This window comes from Chiroxiphia lanceolata, chromosome 5 (genome assembly GCF_009829145.1).
Source record: "Chiroxiphia lanceolata isolate bChiLan1 chromosome 5, bChiLan1.pri, whole genome shotgun sequence".
NCBI classification, from domain to species: domain Eukaryota; kingdom Metazoa; phylum Chordata; class Aves; order Passeriformes; family Pipridae; genus Chiroxiphia; species Chiroxiphia lanceolata.
Window position 1 is genome coordinate 25,223,170 of NC_045641.1, and position 18,158 is coordinate 25,241,327.

An 18,158-nucleotide genomic window follows, 5' to 3' on the forward strand; every position below is an offset into this window, starting at 1 on the left:
TATTATGGAATTTTTCCTGCTCTGTGCTGGGATGAAACCAAGAGCTTTCAAACTTTGTGTGAAACACCTAAAAGTCACACCCAACCCAAGAACAACTATGTTCCTCTCCTGCCTGGCCAGTGCGAAGTGAAGGTCCCAGCACTGGGAGGAGTGGGCGTATGGTCTGTCTGCCTCTTTTCAACCAGCACTTCCACTCAAGAAACTGCTAAAACTCATACATTCCTGCAGATTCACTTCTGACGAGTCAACATGTTCTGACAAATACTAGATTAAGCAGAAAATTCCAAAAATGCTCTATTTGTGACACAACGCAGAGGCAGGTATACTGTTTATTGCAACAAGTTTAAAATGACATAACAGAGGTGGCCCTGCAGTGGAGAGAGAAAACAATGGGTGGGACAAGAATTAGATGAGGCTGACTGACCACCAACACACGAAAAAAGATGCAAGGATACTCGACAGGCATCAATTTGTTGCACTATATTCCCTGCTATGTTCTTGTTTTAATGTTCTGAAATAGATTTCCCACCCACTAAGCCCCTCAGTTTTCAGTTTACAATCATCCCCATTCTTCCAGTATCTGAAAAAGAGGATCCATAGCTGTCCAACAGTAAGTACCAGTGTGCACTGCGGAGGTATTTAGAGCCATAAATACTATCTGACTTATTCTTTCCCTCAAACCACATCTTGGGATGTGAGGCCAGTATCCTTAGATAGGCTACTCTGGCTAAACTTGGTGAAACAGCACTGTTTTCAATCTGTGCTTTGGACTGAAAATTCTTCCTTAGACTCCTTTAGCAAGTGCAATTGGAACCGAAAACTTAACAATAAAAGCAAGGGTGGGATTCATTGTAATGTAAAGGATGCCACAAATAACAGGTACTGTATTTCACCACTACAAGAAGGAAAATATGAGTAATAAATGAAAACCAAGTCATCTTTGCTCTCATATTTGAGCCTCATCACAGTGCTTTCCTTTGTATGCTTTTTCAAGCAACCTCTCAGGCAGAAATCTGCTGATTCCCACATATGGGAAGCTCAGGTTCAGATTTATGGGCAGCTCTAGGGAAGGTGTTCCCCACAGTGCATGTCACCAGCATACTGTGACTCTTTCCTCGAGGTACCTAAAATCAGAAGTAACATGGTCCACTGTGAGACATTAAAGCTTAGGGAGAACACAGGAGTTATGCGAACAGTACAATGTATTTCACAGTCCTCATATCATAAAAACTGTGCTGCTCCTTACTGAGCCCCCCATGATGTTTGGTGCCTCTTTTCATCTGCATTTGACCCAGGGTCTTTCTCTATTCCAACACTGCAACCTCTAGCACAGAGCTGCTCTTTTGTAACATCCAGACTAGATCACTACAAACACGGTTCACTTGAATACACCCTAAAGAAACAGGGAAACTTAGGAGAATTAAAAATTCAGTCTCACCTCTCTTCAAAGGTCCAACAATCCCAGTTCTCCTTAGCACACACTCAAATGTAATTTCAGCTGAACTTAAACACTAAAAGATTTTTTCTGAATTAAAAGCAAAATACTTAGGCTATAGATACACCTTTTGAGTACAGATCAAAGAACTAGCTGCTGTCTATCATTTACAGAAGGAAAACAAGTAATCCCTTTGTTTCTCTACTTGGTTTGAATGATGGATGCTGTTCAATCTTTTGTGACCTTCCCATGACTTGTGTGTCAGTGTGTCTTTCATGTGTCTACAGAAGACTTGTAAGCTTTAGCCTGCGATAAACTATCAGCGAGCAATAGCTGTGGATGGATTATTCCTTTGTAAGAAGGATGGATTATATCCTTTTGTAAGATATTTTCAAAGCCAGTGTCATGATGTGCTCATTTTTCCATCCCTCAGCAGACAGTAGCCAGTATAACTGATGAGAAAATGGATTCTGGTATGAGAAAATGGATTTTGGTTAACCATTGCAAGTGGCTGGTAATGATGTGTCATTAAGTGTGACTGGCAACCTCAAGTGCTATGGATGGTGTTTCCCCTTAGGCTTGGTCTTCAGTGTTTGTGTACCACTAACAGTTTCCCAATGGCAATTTTCTTCCTACAAGTTTCATTTCTCCTAACTGTGTCCTGGGTTATAATCTCTAAATACTGAACATCATGGCTCTCCTTCACACTGTTTGCCACTGTATTGACATGTCAGGCCTGGCCTTACTGTGAAATAATGTTCAAGCTGTCGTACTAAAGAAAGCCAGAAAACACAGCCATGCTTGTTTTACTTGTCCTCATTTCAGAAATCTGGGTCCCATTTAGCTCTGATCACAAGCACTCCATAGGTCTGCAAAAGCTCAGACAACATGCTGACCTGAAAGTGTTTTGTAGAGGATGTTTGATGCATCTCATTTTTCCTTGCTTTATTATAGAAAAGGAAATTACAGGGTCCTCCATATCACACAGAGATTGTGTTTGTACAAGAACACATTTAGTCCTCAGATAGGTCATTTCAGGTTAGGTAACAGCAGAGCCATGTCAATTTATGTTTCAAAAACTCTACTGTCAGCAAATGGTAGCCTTTTCTCCTCTTTAAGGAAAAGTTTTATAGTATGAATTTATACTTTTTCCAGGGGGATAGTACACCTTGTTACTCTGGTCTCTGACAGAGTTATGGTAGCAAATTTATATGAGATAACCCTAGTGATGACTCCTTCTGAGAGTTCAGTTTGCTTTGCTTTTCTGGACCAAAATCCGTGCCAGTTCAGGACCTGATTCCCTGTGGATCAGAGGCCCTGCTATGGAGATAGCATCATCATTTAAGAGGACAGAGTAAATGAGAGAGGGTGATGATAACAGCTCCAGCCAGCCAGCTTTAATCTATTGTTGCAAATCGGTCACAGCACTGGCATCAGCTTCAACAGAGTAAGCCCACAGTGGACGTGTCTTCATCATACTTTTCAATTAACTAACTGCATCTTAGTCAGTTTAACCTATATTCTATGCTGACAGGTAAAAAATGTTCTTAAGTCTGAATGGAACTAGTTACCTTAAGTTAAGATAACAGAAAGGACAAGGAAACTCAGTAAGTCAGTAGCAAATAAACAAATGATCCCTGAGTTGAATTCAAATGGCTAATCTGAGTTAAAATCCATGTTCAGCATTATTTCAGCTCTTGTTGAGGTTATTCATCCTGACTAGGGTAGTGACATAATTTTCCTGCAGTGTACATTCCTGTGTATGTACACTAACACTATGCAATTTTCCAGCGCATAGAGTCACAGTGATTTACATCATAAATTCATTGATAGCAAAGCTGGGAGGTTTCTGTGGTATTCCAAGAGGTGTGTGTGCATGCAGACAGCTGATGGGGAAGAACTGGCAGGCAGGGCACAGCTTAGGCAATTGCTGAAAGATCTACCATTAACTAAATCCTCTACATATCCAGTGCAGTCACGTGTCAGAAGAAATCGCTTTAATTAGCAAGTTCAACTGATACGCAAGCCTTTTCTTACAATATTCAAACACAGTAAAAAAGAATCTAAATTACCCCTGCATAAAATACACTTTTTAATATACATGGTTCATTACTGGGTCCGATATACCATTGTAAGCCACAGCGGCTATCAACAGAAGCATTTTTGTTGTCTACCATATTTATTTTTAACAGGCATTAAACCCCAAGATCACTAATCTAGCCTTTGCAGTGAAGAAAATGCTATTCTTGTACTCATTTGTCACTATTTTTGGAGGTGTCCTGCAGTGCAATAAAGTGTAGAGTGTTTTACTTGAAATGTGCTTCAGAACTTTATATCCTAAAGCCAACTCATGTCATGGGTCTCTACCACAACTGAATTTATTTAAATATTTTTTGTTGTGATGGGCTCCAGTGGCACTACTGGTTCTTTTGTAATGGCCCTCAGCAAACACTCACTGATATATTACAAATGAGTGAAACAGATCAAGAGATATATATTGCTCAAAAAGATTAATTTAAAAGGTGGTATACCGCATTTCTTGCAATTCAGGGAAACTTCTCATGTGAGGAAGTGGTACTCATTCTAAGGGCTAAGGAATCAATTCCACAAGGAACACAGACTAGAAGTTCAAAATATACAAAGAATAACTGAAAAACAGAGAGGAACCATCTGCGATAAAGTAGGTCTTTCACTGTTTCTTCATGCTTATATTCAGATGGATTTGGATCTGTAAATACAAGAGGACAGCTTTCCACACCTGAACAATAAGATGGAAAGATTTTTTAAAAACTATTGTAGTGTTTAGTGATAACAGAAAAATAGAAAGCAAACTCTGAACAACACAATGCTATTGTTCCATTCTGTTCATCTGAAATGCAGGTTAGCAGTTGTGCAACTTCAGTAAGAAAATATCTGTGATGCCTATTGTGGCTCTTTACCACTACATTGGTAACAAAATAAACCCAGTTCTAGCACAGACTTCTGCTTGGTATCTGCAGCAAATAATTCAGCCTGACAACTGACATACAAACATCTTATCCAGTCCAAGTGTTCAGTACAAGTAGAAAAAAGCTCTGTGTGTGGAGAATAACATGCTATGCTTGTTACTGTACATGTCAGGACTAATAACACAGCACAATGTTGGTCTTCTGTTTCAAGTTAGTGAATATGAAGATACTTGGGTTTTACTCCCAATTTTTCACATAGTAAAGGCCTTTATCAACTCTAGTCAGTTGAGATAAATGCAGACGTGCTCAAGTAGACTGAGGAAGTCACACAAGCTCAGGTAAAGATGCAAGTCTTTTTTGTGTGTGTGTGATAAAAAACCTTAGAGTAGGAAAAAGCAACTTTCTTGTATTTCTGAGTCAATCCTGTTGATCAACTTTTTGCATGAGTCTGAGTATTTTGTGGTTGTCTGTACAGAACAGGGACAGTGTAATTTCCTTGGAATGTAGTTCCTCCTTTCGTAACGAGCCAAGCTGGCAAACCTGGCTGCAAGTACAGTTTTAGTTTAATTCCCTTAACTATTCTCAGCACTTCAATTTTCTACTTTATGTTTTATGGTTATGTATCTACCTGAATTCTTGTATTGAAATGCGGAGCAGGTTTTGGAAGCCTTTACTGTCTTGTAAAGCTAACAGTCCTCCATACTGTGATAATTAAAGGAATGGCATGGGTCATAAAATGAAAAAGATTAAAAGGCAGATATTCATGAGTAACCAAGACAGCATACAGATTTGCTCTAAATGTTCCAACAGCAATTATGCATGATCTTGATGCAGGACATTTTCTGCAGTTTAATTGTCATTTGGTGCTAATGGTTCTTAGGAGTCCCTGAGACAATAACTCTTCATAGCCAAATATTAATCTCTTTTTAAAAAAAAAAGTTCTACGTGTCAGTAGACACAGATGATAAAGTATATTATATGACAACTGTACCAAAATAGATGATAAGGTATATTAGAACGATACCAATGGATCTACAAGCACACCAAACTATCAAGTTTCCTTTTGATGTCACAGTAAATATAAAAATAATAAGCTTAACATCAGTAACTAAAACCCAACAAGTCTCTGAATTCCTCCAAGGTGTGGTACGAATACCTAGATACCAAGCAAAATAAATTGTGCTGGCTCTGTTCTTTCCTCTGAAAGAGGTGGCAGGACAGTGTCAGGAAGCGGCTTTCTGCTTGGCGGGTGAACATAAAGCATGCCACTGTGTGCCCCTTCTCAGTCAATGTGTCTCCAAGAGCCACAAGGCAAATTAGTGACAAAACCTAGGGTCAAGGATTTCCAGTAGGTTGCTGACGCCTTGCTTGATACACAGCTCATCAAGCTGAGGTGTCACGGTCAAACCATGCAGGGTCCCAGTGAGATCAGCACATCTGTATAAGTGAGCTGAGGCCCCCAGATTTGGAGAGTTGGCCCAAGGGCTGGAATGAGACTTCAGTCTGCCGGGGGTGGCTTATCCAGGAAAAGGAAAAACTAGGAAAAATCTCTGTTTGTGGACCTCTGTCAGCACTGTAGAAAGGACTTCAGGCTGCTTCCAAGGCCTCTCCTTGTATCTAGGAGCTTTTATGAGGCTGCCGAACTGCTCTGGCCTGGCACAGTCCATTCGGTTGATTCTGTGATTTGTCCACATGTATTATACCTAGTGCTGGAAAGCAGACCACAATCCTTCCGTGCCCAAGCTGGCTCCACAAGATATAACCACGATTGTGTAATGCTGTGTTTGAGAAAACCAGCCCTGCCAAACAGAAACCACCTCTATGCAAAGCTAACTTGGTGGTCTTTGCCCCAGGTGAAACATGTGGTGCACTCAGAATAGCTACAAACAAAACTGAACTGGTTAGGTTTGTAAATGGGCTAGTGAAAGCAATGAAGTCTATATTTATGCCTTAGCTTAACAGAACACATCCTTTATCTGATACAAGAGCTAATAACCTGATGGTCTACTTAGCTTCATAGCAGCTTTTTGATAATCAAACAGGAACAATGGCAAGGATAGTGTTCATTTCCCATCTGTGTTTGATTAGGAGGTTATGACCTTTTCTTTTTAATGCTGACCTCACTTTTGTCACCGCAAGTTTATGTTACTGCAATGCACTTTAACTGATGCCCTACTTTCACTCAGTTTAGAAACTGAGTTAATGACGACTCATTGGCATGACTGCTGCCTTGCTGCAAACCTGTGATTCATGATCTCCTTCCAAGGACTTTACGGTATTGGTGTTCATAAATCCCCAAATGGCCTGGGACCAGCCTATCTGACATCCTGGCTCTCACCAGAGGCAACAGTGTCACAGCTGCAATCAGGAGAGTGGCTGATCTGCAGCAGCCTCAGCTCACTTTTTTTTTTGGCAGATGTCCCTCAGCAAGGGTCTGTCAGCCACAGCTTTTATTTTGAAATATTGTGCTGACCTTCAGAAGATGCTGAAAAACTCAATAGTTTGAAGAAGGAGTTCAGGGATGGCTGATTAGTCTGAGTTTCTTCATGCTAATGGGATTTTTTTGTTTGATTCTGAAAGGATTTTACAGCTGCTTTATTACTTTCTTTCAGCCTGTCCTCTCCCCTCATTTTGGGGATACCTGGGGAGCTTAAATGTGCAACTATTGCTCTTCAGGGGCTCTCATTTATACTGGTCCCAGAACCAGGTTTTGGACTTGTTCAGACCCTGGAATGCCTCCTTTGGGAATCTGGAGCTGGATTCAAGGAGTCTGTGAGATAAGCAAAAAGGCTGTTTCCAAACTTCAGAGGGTATTTACCTTTCTCATAGGGGTGAAATGAGGATAAATGAATTCATTCTTACAAAACACCTTCAAAACACAAAAGGCTTAGCGCTGTTGTTTAACAGGCATAGTACAGCAAGGCTGAGCCTGCCATAAAGGGGCTGATTCAAAACTGTGGTCTTCATCCCTGAAGGAACAGGTTGACCACAGGTCTAAATCTGGGACTAGGGCTTGGCTCTGCTGCTCTCTGTCCTGTGCTCTCTCCCAGGTACCTGCAGCCCCTGCCTGCACTTTCCTTTCCTTTTGCCATGAGATCCAGCATCCCACCCCATGGCCATTCCTTGCTTTCCTCCTCCTCCTGTCCCTGTGGAAAGATGCAGACAGTGGACATGAGTCCTCCTAGGCAAAGCTGTCCTGATGCTTTGGAGCCAAGCAATCTGGGACGAAGAGAGGGGATGAAGCACGGTGCTGGAGGCTGCCTGTGAGCAGCAGGACTTGTGCCTGGCTCCATCCTGTCTGAGGACTGCAAAGGAGCTTTAGCTGGAGCTGTAACCCAGCTAGGACTGAGAGCCTCTTACTGCTCCACGTGATGTCTTCTCCTTCGGAGTTGCAGCTCAAGTGTGATCTGGGGAATGTTCAGCACAAACTGCAGACACTGGTTAATCTAAGCACCTGAGAGCTTTGTGGCCAGTGAGTGTTAGCTTTCTGGATCCCTTTGTTGGACTTGTGCCCTAAACTCACTCTAAACCCCATTTTAGATGCCAAAGGAGCCTCTCTGGATCTTACCCATAACTTTAAGCTTGGTCTGTTTATCCAAAATGAAAATAAAATGGCAGCAGTAAAATTGGAAATGTCAGTTAATGTATGTTTTTAATTTAGGACTTTATAGTACAACAATTGCTCCCAAGCATGAGGTTTTACTAAGTAGTTGAGATTTAATTCAATACTTTGGGCACTGAATAAAGATCACTGTCATTTTGCAAGAACATTTTCTTTTACATCCCTGCTCCTACTAAAATTATTGAAGTTATATTGTATTTCTTATTAGCACCATTATGTTGTGTACAGACAAAAAAATGGACTACTTGTGATTAATAATTACTCACTTGAGAATTTTAAATTTGAACAAGATACAGATGTTTGGAGTGATGATGGGACAGATTTGAACTCTTACACACCTAAGCTTCCCACGGAAAGCCTGGTTTCAGACTTAAGCTTTGTCAGGATAAGCTATCTTAGCTTATATGAAGCCATCACCTTTTTCAAGACTTGACTCCACAGTCTTTATGCAAACAATATTCTCATCGATTCCTGTGATAGTTGAGCTGATTAAGGACTAGAAAACAGGGTGCTTAAAACAGCCTGAAAGGCAGAAGATCTGTTGCAATGACAGAATCTCAATATTACCTCATTTAAAATGAGCAATAGATGATACAGGGTAAATACTGAAATATAAAAGACATAACAGGGATGATAGGTGCAGAAGAGTAAATCTTTAAAAATCTTATATATTGTTAATGAAGATAATCATTACTCTCTAAAAGACTAAATTAACCCACGTTGCATTTCCAAGTAACTAGCTAATGGATGCAGACATTATCTTTTCATATCTTTGAAATCCCTATAAACCGTGACTAGTCAAATATTTGACTGATGGGCTTTTACCCCTATTAATAGCATGTGATGGAGGTCTCGGTAAATAACCTACCTTCAGATTTCTCTTCTCCAGAGCAGAAAGAGGTATTTTCTGATTCTCTGGCCACCTCTTATTGCTCCTTGCTGCTTCCTGAAAGGCTTTTTGTACTGTGAAAACAATTCACTACCTTATTTTTGTCCCCTGCGGGGATTTTGGGCGCTACTCTCCTCAGATAAGCAGGGAGCTCTCCCACTGCAGTCAAGGGAACTTTGAAAGCCATTCCTGCTTATCTGCAGGCAGAGGTTGGCCCAGCTTGTGTTTCATTTACAAAAGAAGCGTGGTATTATTTGCATACAAGGAGTTCTTTCAAAGCCATGTTATATGAAAACTTCTCAATTTGAAAACAAACAAACAAAAAACAACACACAGCAATTTTCAGGAAGCAGCAAAGTTGTCTCTGAGCTCTACCTCAGCTGATTTTATCATGGCAGCTCACATCTGAAGAAGAACAAACACATACTTATTTTCATAAACGTGTTTTCAGAAGGAAAGAAAACTCCAAAGAATTGGCAAACAGTCCTTGTAATGACCATGTAGGGAATTTTCTCTTCTTAAGCCCTGCAGGAAAAACACAGGATTCAGTTCTGCAATTAGAAGGTCATTAACGATTTCGGTGACTCTACCTTCACCTCCTGTCTGGCTCCCATTTCTCTCAACTTCTATTAGCACATTCTGCATTCAGAGCTTCTCCTCTCATGCAGCCTCCCATAGTTATCCAGGGAAAAAAAAGATACCTGTTGTTGGTCAGGTCTTTCTGAATATAACCAGGAGAGAGAATCATCCTTTTCTCACAAATGGACATGCCTTGCAATCCACCTCTTTTGTACACATAAGGTTGGAAAAATAAGGACAAAAAACTGAATGGAATCTGATAGAAAGAATAACTGAATTCTATGGGATTTAATGGAAGATAAAATGTAATGGCATTTTAACATGTTGCAGTTCTGAAGCACAAACAGAATGAATATTAAATTTCATAGGATAATTCAAAACCTCATAGTAAGGTTTCCATGCTGGGCAGATTCCATAGGATTTTCCCACTGTGGAAATTTGACTGATGAGTTGTGGTGGAGACCTGACAAGATCTTGAAAACATCACAGGAGAGGACATCCCCAGACAAGGAGCTATTTAATCCTCTGAGAAGGCAAAAGGACACAGCAAATGCTGCCACCGTGCCATGTTCTCTGTTGATTTGTTTGTAAGGCCAGTGTTTGCAATACCAGGAGAAATAAGCATTTGGAAATTTCAGATTATACTTAATAAACACTAAATACTAGGAAATGAATAAAACAAAGCAAAGCATAGAAATAAAGACAGTACACATCTGAGTCCTCTACATGTTCTCAACACTTGCATAGTTTCCACTGAAGGTGAGAGAATTTACTTGTATCTGGACACCCTGAGTTTAACTAAAGGCACTCACATCCTGGCTGAGGGAACACTTCCATTTACTATTTGGAGGTGCTGCAAATACAAAGAACGATAAAACTCATTATCACGCAGCACTCTGTCCTCGAACCTTTATGGGAAGGCAACAGTAAAGTGGATGCTAAAGTTTTCCTTCATCAGAAGAGTTAAACAACAGTTAAAAGAGTTTTCAGTCATCTGCTGCAAGCTAAATTGCATCTTCAAACATGAACAGTATTTTCCACTCATTTGAATGGATGGTAAATAGACTTTTCAGGGTGAAATTTGGATTATTTTCTCTGATGCAGAAATGCTTTATCACCCAGGGAGCTCCACATTGGCTCACTGCTTCACTGGAGCCCAATACTGTTTGCATTCTACCTGCTCTTTAAAATATTATTAATATTGCAATTGTATTTTTTTTATTGCAGTTGTGGGTATTTGTAAGAATGATATCAAATACTGAGCATTAACAAGAAACGTTTTCCCCCAGGAAATATATTGGCCTCTAATCCAAAGAGCAAAAGCAATAAACCTAAAGAGTTTAAGCAAAGGTTTTACAGGACAGTAACATATAACATTTAAAATTAGTACCCACTTTCTAAAAGTAGACAGGAAAACTGAATGTAAGTCCAGTAATTCATTTAACATTTTCGATGACATTCGGAAAGGGCAATTAATCAACTTTTGACATGAATTCAACCACCAACACCTTTCATTGTCTTCAGCAAAGCTGCCTCTCTCTGCTTTTATCCTGCTTTCTCAGACCTAACTAACAGAATCTGGTATATTTGGATAAGAAGACACATGCCATGAAGACACATGAAAATGATATAATAATACCTATAACAGATACAGGGATATAAAATAACAACAAATAAAAGGATCTGTAATTTCCATAACAGAAGTCCTAACACCATTTTGACTCTGTAACAGTCTCAAAGATAGAGCGAAATCCAAGCCTGAGTTACCCCAGCATATGCCTAAGACAGATGAAGCTTGTGAAGTTATTTCAGTTTGTTCTTTTCTAGTCATGCTTCGGGACAACTCACAGATTTGGGACTTTTCTCAAAAGCTGGGCTTACTTGGAAACTTGCTACTTTTATCCTCACGGGATCATCCATGATGTTGGTGTGTAGTGGGAAAGAAGCAAACCCCAATGCCTTACTAAAAATACCTCTGATGGTCCTGAAATTCTGTTAATTTAGTCTGGGTCAACCAATCCAAAAAGCACTCATTCACGATAAAGATAAAGATAAAACAATAAAAAGTCATGTATATCTCTAGGCAGTCACGTGGCACAATAAACCTCTATCAAGCTTAAAACCACACTAGCTGGAACAGTTTCAAAACAAAGTAAAAGAAACGTGAGGTTCAGCATCCAGTGCAAACAAACTAAAAAATAAACAAAGAAACTAAATAAATATTATCTCCTAAAATAAGTAAGTTTGGAATTCTAACTGTAGGTGGCAATTGTTTTCATCTCCTCATTAAACATGCTCAGAAAGGATTTGTTTCCACAAAATTTAGACAAAAATAAGTAGTTCCTGCAAGACTTAAATTTTAGGTGGAAAAAGATACATCAACCTTTTATTAAAGTTGAAGAAGAGTAAATCCATTATACAAATACTCTGCAAACACACACCAAGGCAGAGCTAAATGCAGTGTCCATGAAGAGTCAGTGGCAAAAACTCCCAGGGATAACCATGAGGCCACAGTCTTGCTCAGGGTTCCTACCAGACAAGCAGCACAACCACAAAAGGAGGTAAAAAACCCAGTTGCCTAAGACCCACATGTGTTGTAGGTCTGAGTCTTTGCAGTGGGCGATAGAAGGACTGGAATTCAGCTGAGGGGATGTTCTGCCAGATGTGGGCAGGGGCAACAGCTGGCAAAGCTGGGCCTGGGTGTGGAGATCCCACACGGGCCATGTGGCTCTCAGCCCTAACAAATGCTCAGTGTAATCAGTCCATTAGTCCAGGTTTCTCCCAGTCCCAGACAGTTGTTTAAAATGAGCATCATTTGAAGCAAGCCAGAAACCTTTACACTGTATTTCATAAATAACTGTAACTTTACTGCCTAAATTCATGGTGGTCCACCCCTGTTAACGCTTGCAGGCCAAATGCCTTTCTAAGGCTCATAACATCAACTCTCCCCTCTGAAGGGGGTTCAGCTATGGCATGTAGGGTGCAGAGGCAAGCTGCAAGGTCACAAATCTACACACCCCAGATACCAAGAGGTAGGAGTATTATATATGCTTTATTTTTTGGTCATCTGCCCATACCTACACAGCTGAAAGCCCTTCAGGTATTGCATGCCATCCTCCTGCAGTTGGGCCCTTGCCTGGAGGCCACCTGTTTGGCCACTCTTTGCTCTATGAAGAGAAGCAGAAAATTTTATGGGACTCTCTTCAGTCACAATCAAAGCTACGAATCTAGCCATTATACAAAATAAATTACACATTTGGCAAATTTCATATCCTTATGCTGAAAGAAAATCTGCCTGAAGCCAAAATTCTCCTGTGTAGGAAGTGAACAACTTACATTGTATAAAATTGTCAATAAAAATTAATTACTTATTGCCTAAATCTAGCTGTCTTCATAACTGTGCCACCTCAATTAACTGAGTCTGCCTGTAGAAGTGTAACTGAGAGGCCCCTGTGCTTCATCATCAACTCCAGAACCATGCTATTTTGAAAATAAAAGACCTGTATCCTGTCCAAGAAATAAACTCTGGAGGTGACTTGCCATGTTGCCATTTTGGATTACAAAAAAATACTCAGCCAACACACAGGGGAAGGCTTAATTCCAGCAAACACACACATAAACAGGAAATCTCTCTCCAGTCAGAAGGTATTTTTCCTTCGTACAATGGGGTTCAAAGATGTGTCATCATATAGTTTAAAACAATTGCTAAGGAACCTTACCATTTCCAATAGCTTAGGAACAGAGTTGGCTTCCACAGTTGAAAGCCTGTCCGAACTTGCATGGGAAGCACACAAACACTAACAAATATATGCTGGCTTAGGCCAGTGCAGAGTTTTTAATCAATAATCATGTCAAGCTGGGGAACAGGGAGGGGAAGGAATCAATTTTCAGAAGGCAAATGGTAACAACTGTAGATTTAATCAAATTGCAGCTGCAATCCCTTACTATTCTCAATATTTTTGAAAGAAAGTAGCTCCATGGCAAAGAATGAATTTCAATAAATGTCACACACTTAGGTTTATTGCTGAATTTTTAAATTTATCAAGCTAGGTCACTGATCCTTCGCAAAAATGATACCCATACATGTCAAAAAGATTCTGATGTTGTTTAGTTGGATAAACATCAAAATGAAGAAAATACAGTAGAGGAAAGCAACTTACATAAAAAATGGTTGTTTCGCCATGACTACAGTAAAAAAAGATGCCAGTGTGACCCTTCAAAGAAAGGTTAAAGCTGCAATGCACACAACAAAATGGATTGCTATCAAATACCATAGTGATGGCCACAGTGTGAACACTTGAGCAAAATGAAAATCTTCTGAAAGCATTTGGCAATTTTCCTTTCACATGCATTTGCAACCAAATTTATCACGAATTCAAACAAGAACCTTCTGGTGCCTTCCAAACAAAAGGACAATTGCATGTTCATTTTCTTGGGACAAGCAGAAGAGACTATCACGGAGCTGTAGTATGCACAAAAAAAGCAGTTTGTGTAAGTACTTTCAGCTTATTAAACATCTAAGCATTACAGAAACTCTTCTGTTATTGACACCTACTTGAAAAATTAAATGTTCTGTGGCACTGGCTTCCCTGGAGACTGGTGTGCTGGTGGGAAAGGCAGAGGAGAGGAGTTTCAGGCCATCCAGTGCTTCCCTGTTTGCACTGCATGCACCCTGTCCCTGGCTTACGTACACAGCCTCTCCTTAAAATATAAGCACTACCAAATCCTTAAAATTTGAGGGTTATATATTCCTCAAATTCTTTATCTCCACTTCCATTTTCTACTCTCATATTTCGTATACTCTGTTGCAACTTATTCAAGGAAAGTCCATCTGAGCCAAGGGGACTCAGTCACCATCCAGCCACATCAAGTGACTGAAAAAGATCACAGTGTGACTAAAAAGTCTCAGAACAGATCAAAAAACATGGCAATCTACTCATGAACACTGTCTCCTTCAAAGGAGTTATATCCTAGACTAATTTGGTCTACTAACTTTACCTCTCCTTTCTTTTTCTAACGTTTAAAATTGGAGGAAAAAAATACTTTATCTTCTTGTACAACATCATAGTTTTCCTCAAGGCAAATAGCTTGGCAATTTGCTAGATTTGTTAATGCTAGAGGAAACAAGTTAGCACACATACCATGTGTTTGAATGCCTTTGGAAATTAGATTGAAACACTGATTTGATTTCCTAAAAGGTATCTTCAACAAGGCAAGGTTAGAGATTTGGAGAGTAATGAGAATTTGTGTGACTTCAAACAGCTCTACATAAAACAGACCTGATATTCTGGGGGGAAAAAGGTCACCTAATTATTCGTTTCCTGAAGGCCCTGTCTATACTACATTTCCCCTGGGTAAGAAAACTGATTTAAAAATGGCTTCTGCTAACATGCTTGCATCAGTTGCTATGTATGAGATATAGATTTTTAAAACCATTGCTAAAAAAACCACAACATTTTTTCAAGAGAAAAACAGAAACCTTCCCGACTCGGCTGTAGCAAAGATGTGCCCTCCACAGAGTCCTGCATGGAGCTGTGGCCCTGCCTCCTTGGCGATGGCATGCTGCTCAGGGCCACAGCGTGACCATCAGTGGCATGTTGCATGGGCTTAATTTCCAGATACAACCTTTGCATAGGAGGCAAAAATCACAGGCAAAAATCTGCTGGCCACAGCAGACAAGATGCACAGGTTGATAGCTCCGCTAAGGGTAACAGCCTAATGAAACATGAAATTGTTGCCACTAGCTCAAAGGCCAGACGAGGGTAGCAATAGGGAGGTGGAAACCCTGGACACAAGGGTTTCACAGACACCCACCACGAAGGTGTCATTGCCACCCAAAATCCTAGGAGGGTGTATTTGAAGTTTCCTTTCACACACTGCAACCCATTCCTTCTCCTTTGCATCAAAACAGATCCTTGTAACTTCCTATTGAGTTTTGGTTTCTGTAGTTTCAGAGAAAACTATTCAGCTACCCATCACTTCCTGTTCAAGAAATGGTATGTAGTACTGAGACAGCCCAAGCAGGATTTCCCTATGCGGATATTCCACACAGATGGAGATGCAGAACCTCTCCTTGCTTTCTGCCTAAAGCAAAGAAAGTATAGACACATCCCCACCACAAAGCAGATCACCCAGTGCTCTGGGACTCCACTGCTGCAGCTCTGGCTCTCTGGCTATCCCAGCACAGCATGCTGCCGGCATCAGGTTCCCTTTGCGGCGGTGAAGGCAAGGCTGCTTGCTGCTCTTGTACTGCAGCCAGCTGTGCCAGTTAGTCTCTGGAGTTCTGGAAGCCAGATTTGGGAGGCAGCAGGCTTTGGATTTCTCATCTGAGCTGAAAAATACAGAGCAGGCACTTGCAGATCATGCAAGAATAAAAGTAGGTGGGTTGGCCCCCTCAACTGCATTGGACCAGCTGGAAGAGGCTAAAGATCACCAGCTGAGGTACCAGAAAACCATAAATATAGGAAAATCAGCTTGAGAAAGGCAGTTCTGGAAGGACAACATTTGCCACTCTGTTTTGCATTCATAAGCCTTTCATTGAACCTCTGCTGAATTTTGGTTTTCTGGCTGCCCTGCCCTGACTCAGTGAGCTCCCATCCATTTCCACCAGAGCAAACGACCTCTACAAACCACTCTCCAGCCACAACATGTGCAATTTAGTTTACCAATAAAGAACCCCTATGCAGTGGTTACCCTTTGAAGAGAAAAAAAAAAGAAAGGAAAAGCCTTACATGATAATAAAGAAAGACAATTCATTCCCTCTCCACCAAAAAGGCACAGAAGTTGAGTCTCTTTTCTATAAATAAAGAAATGAATCTTTTACAAAATATTCCATTTTCCAAATGATTCAGTTTGTATTAGAAGACAGAAGAAGAATCATACAGTGTGAGAAGAAGGATTAGGGCACAAAGAACAAGCAATACAGTCATTCTCTAAGTTACTTTGTTTTCAACATGCAGCTCCTGCCAAAGGCTAGCTTTTTGCTCTCACAGTGTATGATCTGTAAACATTTAACCAGCTCTCTGAGAAACATGAGAGACACTTTATCTTGCATGATTATGAATCCGAACCTCTCAGATCTCAAAAAAAAAAAAAAAAAAGAAAAAAAGAAGAAAAAGAGACAATAAAAAAGAGATACTGTCCTCTTTTTGATGTTGGATAATGTAAAAAGCACCTGTAGGATGAAAGCAAATGAACTACCACGCAAGGCACAGGTTCTTTGGGAAAAGCATGCACTGCAGCTTGAATAACCCCCTACGGATTACACATGCACAGTTTGCTAAACAACACTGGTACTTGATCATTAACCCCTATTTTAAGATGTATGTGCAAAACTTAATTTCTAAGGAGTGCATTCAGTATTTATAAAACTAAAGACCATCTAATTTAATGCTTACATGGAAACCGTGGTGGAATGCTATTATAGGGAGCAAATTGTTTATCATTTGCAGCAAATTCTGCTTTAAAAAATGAAAAAAAAAAAAAAAAGGAAAAAAACCAGCCAAATCGCATGGAAGACTGTGAACGCCACATAACCATAAAGTACACATGCTCGGCTTGGGGAATCCTGCAGGCTCACCCCGAGACCTGCGCCTCACGGAAGACGGCCGGATCGGCCACCACAAACCCACACCTTGGGGCCACCGAGCTGGAACTTCCAGGTTGCGCTGCCGGACGCTGCTCCGCCGCAAGCCCCAGCCCGCGAAGCGGGGAGGGGCAAGAAGGGCAGCGGCTCAGCCCGCGGCCAAGGGGCTGCTGCGGACGGCATCCCGGGAACCGCTGCCCGCTCTACCCGCGGAGCGCAGCCCGGGAAGCGCTGCCCGCCCTGCCCTGCCCTGCCCACGGCAGCGACGTCGCGGGCGTCCCCGGGTGCGAGCGCCCCGCGGAGCCCGGCCGGGCAGGGGCGAGCCGGCGCCGCAGCCCCGCACGGCGCTTACCTGCCCCGCGGAGCCCGGCCCGGCGCGGAGCCCGCCTGCCCCGGGCAGGGCAGCACGGGCGGCCGCGGGCGCCGCCGCGCTCCCGCGAAGTTCCCGGGCGGGGCACAGCGCAGCACCGTGCCCGTCCTTCCCCCTCTCCCGGCTCATCTCGCTCCCCGCGTCGCCCGGCTCGCCCCGTCCTCCCCGCGGCTGCCGGTCCTTACCGGAGCAGAGCGGAGCGGGCTGCGCGCCGGCACCGCCGCCGGAGGGGCGAGCGCTGCACCCCGGCGGGCTGGGCTGGCTCCGCAGTCCTCGACCGGCAGCCGGCCCAGCCCGGGCGGGCGGGGCAGAGCGGGGCGCAGCCCGGCGCACCTCCGCAGCCCCGCGCTGCTCTGCCGCTCCCCTCCGCCCCGCAGACTCACCCTCCCCCCGGCCCCGCGCTACCTGGGGGCGGCGGGGGCTACGCGCCCCGGCGGGCAGCGGCGTCCTTCCGTCCCGCACGGCACCTGGGCTGCGGGGCGGCTCTGCGCGCCTTTCCCTCCGGTGCCTCCGCCGCGCTCGTGGCGGCTCCCAGCGGTAAATCAGCCGGTCCCCGCGCTCCCTCCGCCCCTCCGGCGCGGTCCTGACCTGCTTGTGACTCACCACATCGCAGGAGCCCGGGTGCGCGGCGGGGGAAAGGAGGAAGGGGGCGCCTTCTTCCCTCCCTCCATCTCCCCTCCTTCGTTTCCCCCATCCCTCTCGATCAGGCGACCCTAGCCCGCGGGCAGGA

The 18,158-nt window shown here is 42.6% G+C and overlaps 1 protein-coding gene across 5 annotated transcripts in view; it reads right to left on the reverse strand.

Moving 5' to 3' along the window:
- Positions 1-18,120, reverse strand: part of MET (MET proto-oncogene, receptor tyrosine kinase) — a 90,159-nt gene extending 72,039 nt beyond the window's left edge. For 2 of the 5 annotated variants that reach the window (XR_004357220.1, XM_032688675.1), the window contains exon 1: positions 1,247-1,263. Coding sequence is in view for 1 of the 5 variants with exons in the window: in XM_032688675.1 (XP_032544566.1) it covers positions 1,247-1,258 (12 nt within the window). In the remaining 4 variants the exon portion in view is untranslated. Of the gene's footprint in view, positions 1-1,246; positions 1,264-17,613; positions 17,661-17,833; positions 17,952-18,031 lie in introns of those variants that run through there. The other 3 variants (XM_032688678.1, XM_032688679.1, XM_032688676.1) reach the window with 3 other exon arrangements.
- Positions 18,121-18,158: the final 38 nt, after the last annotated feature.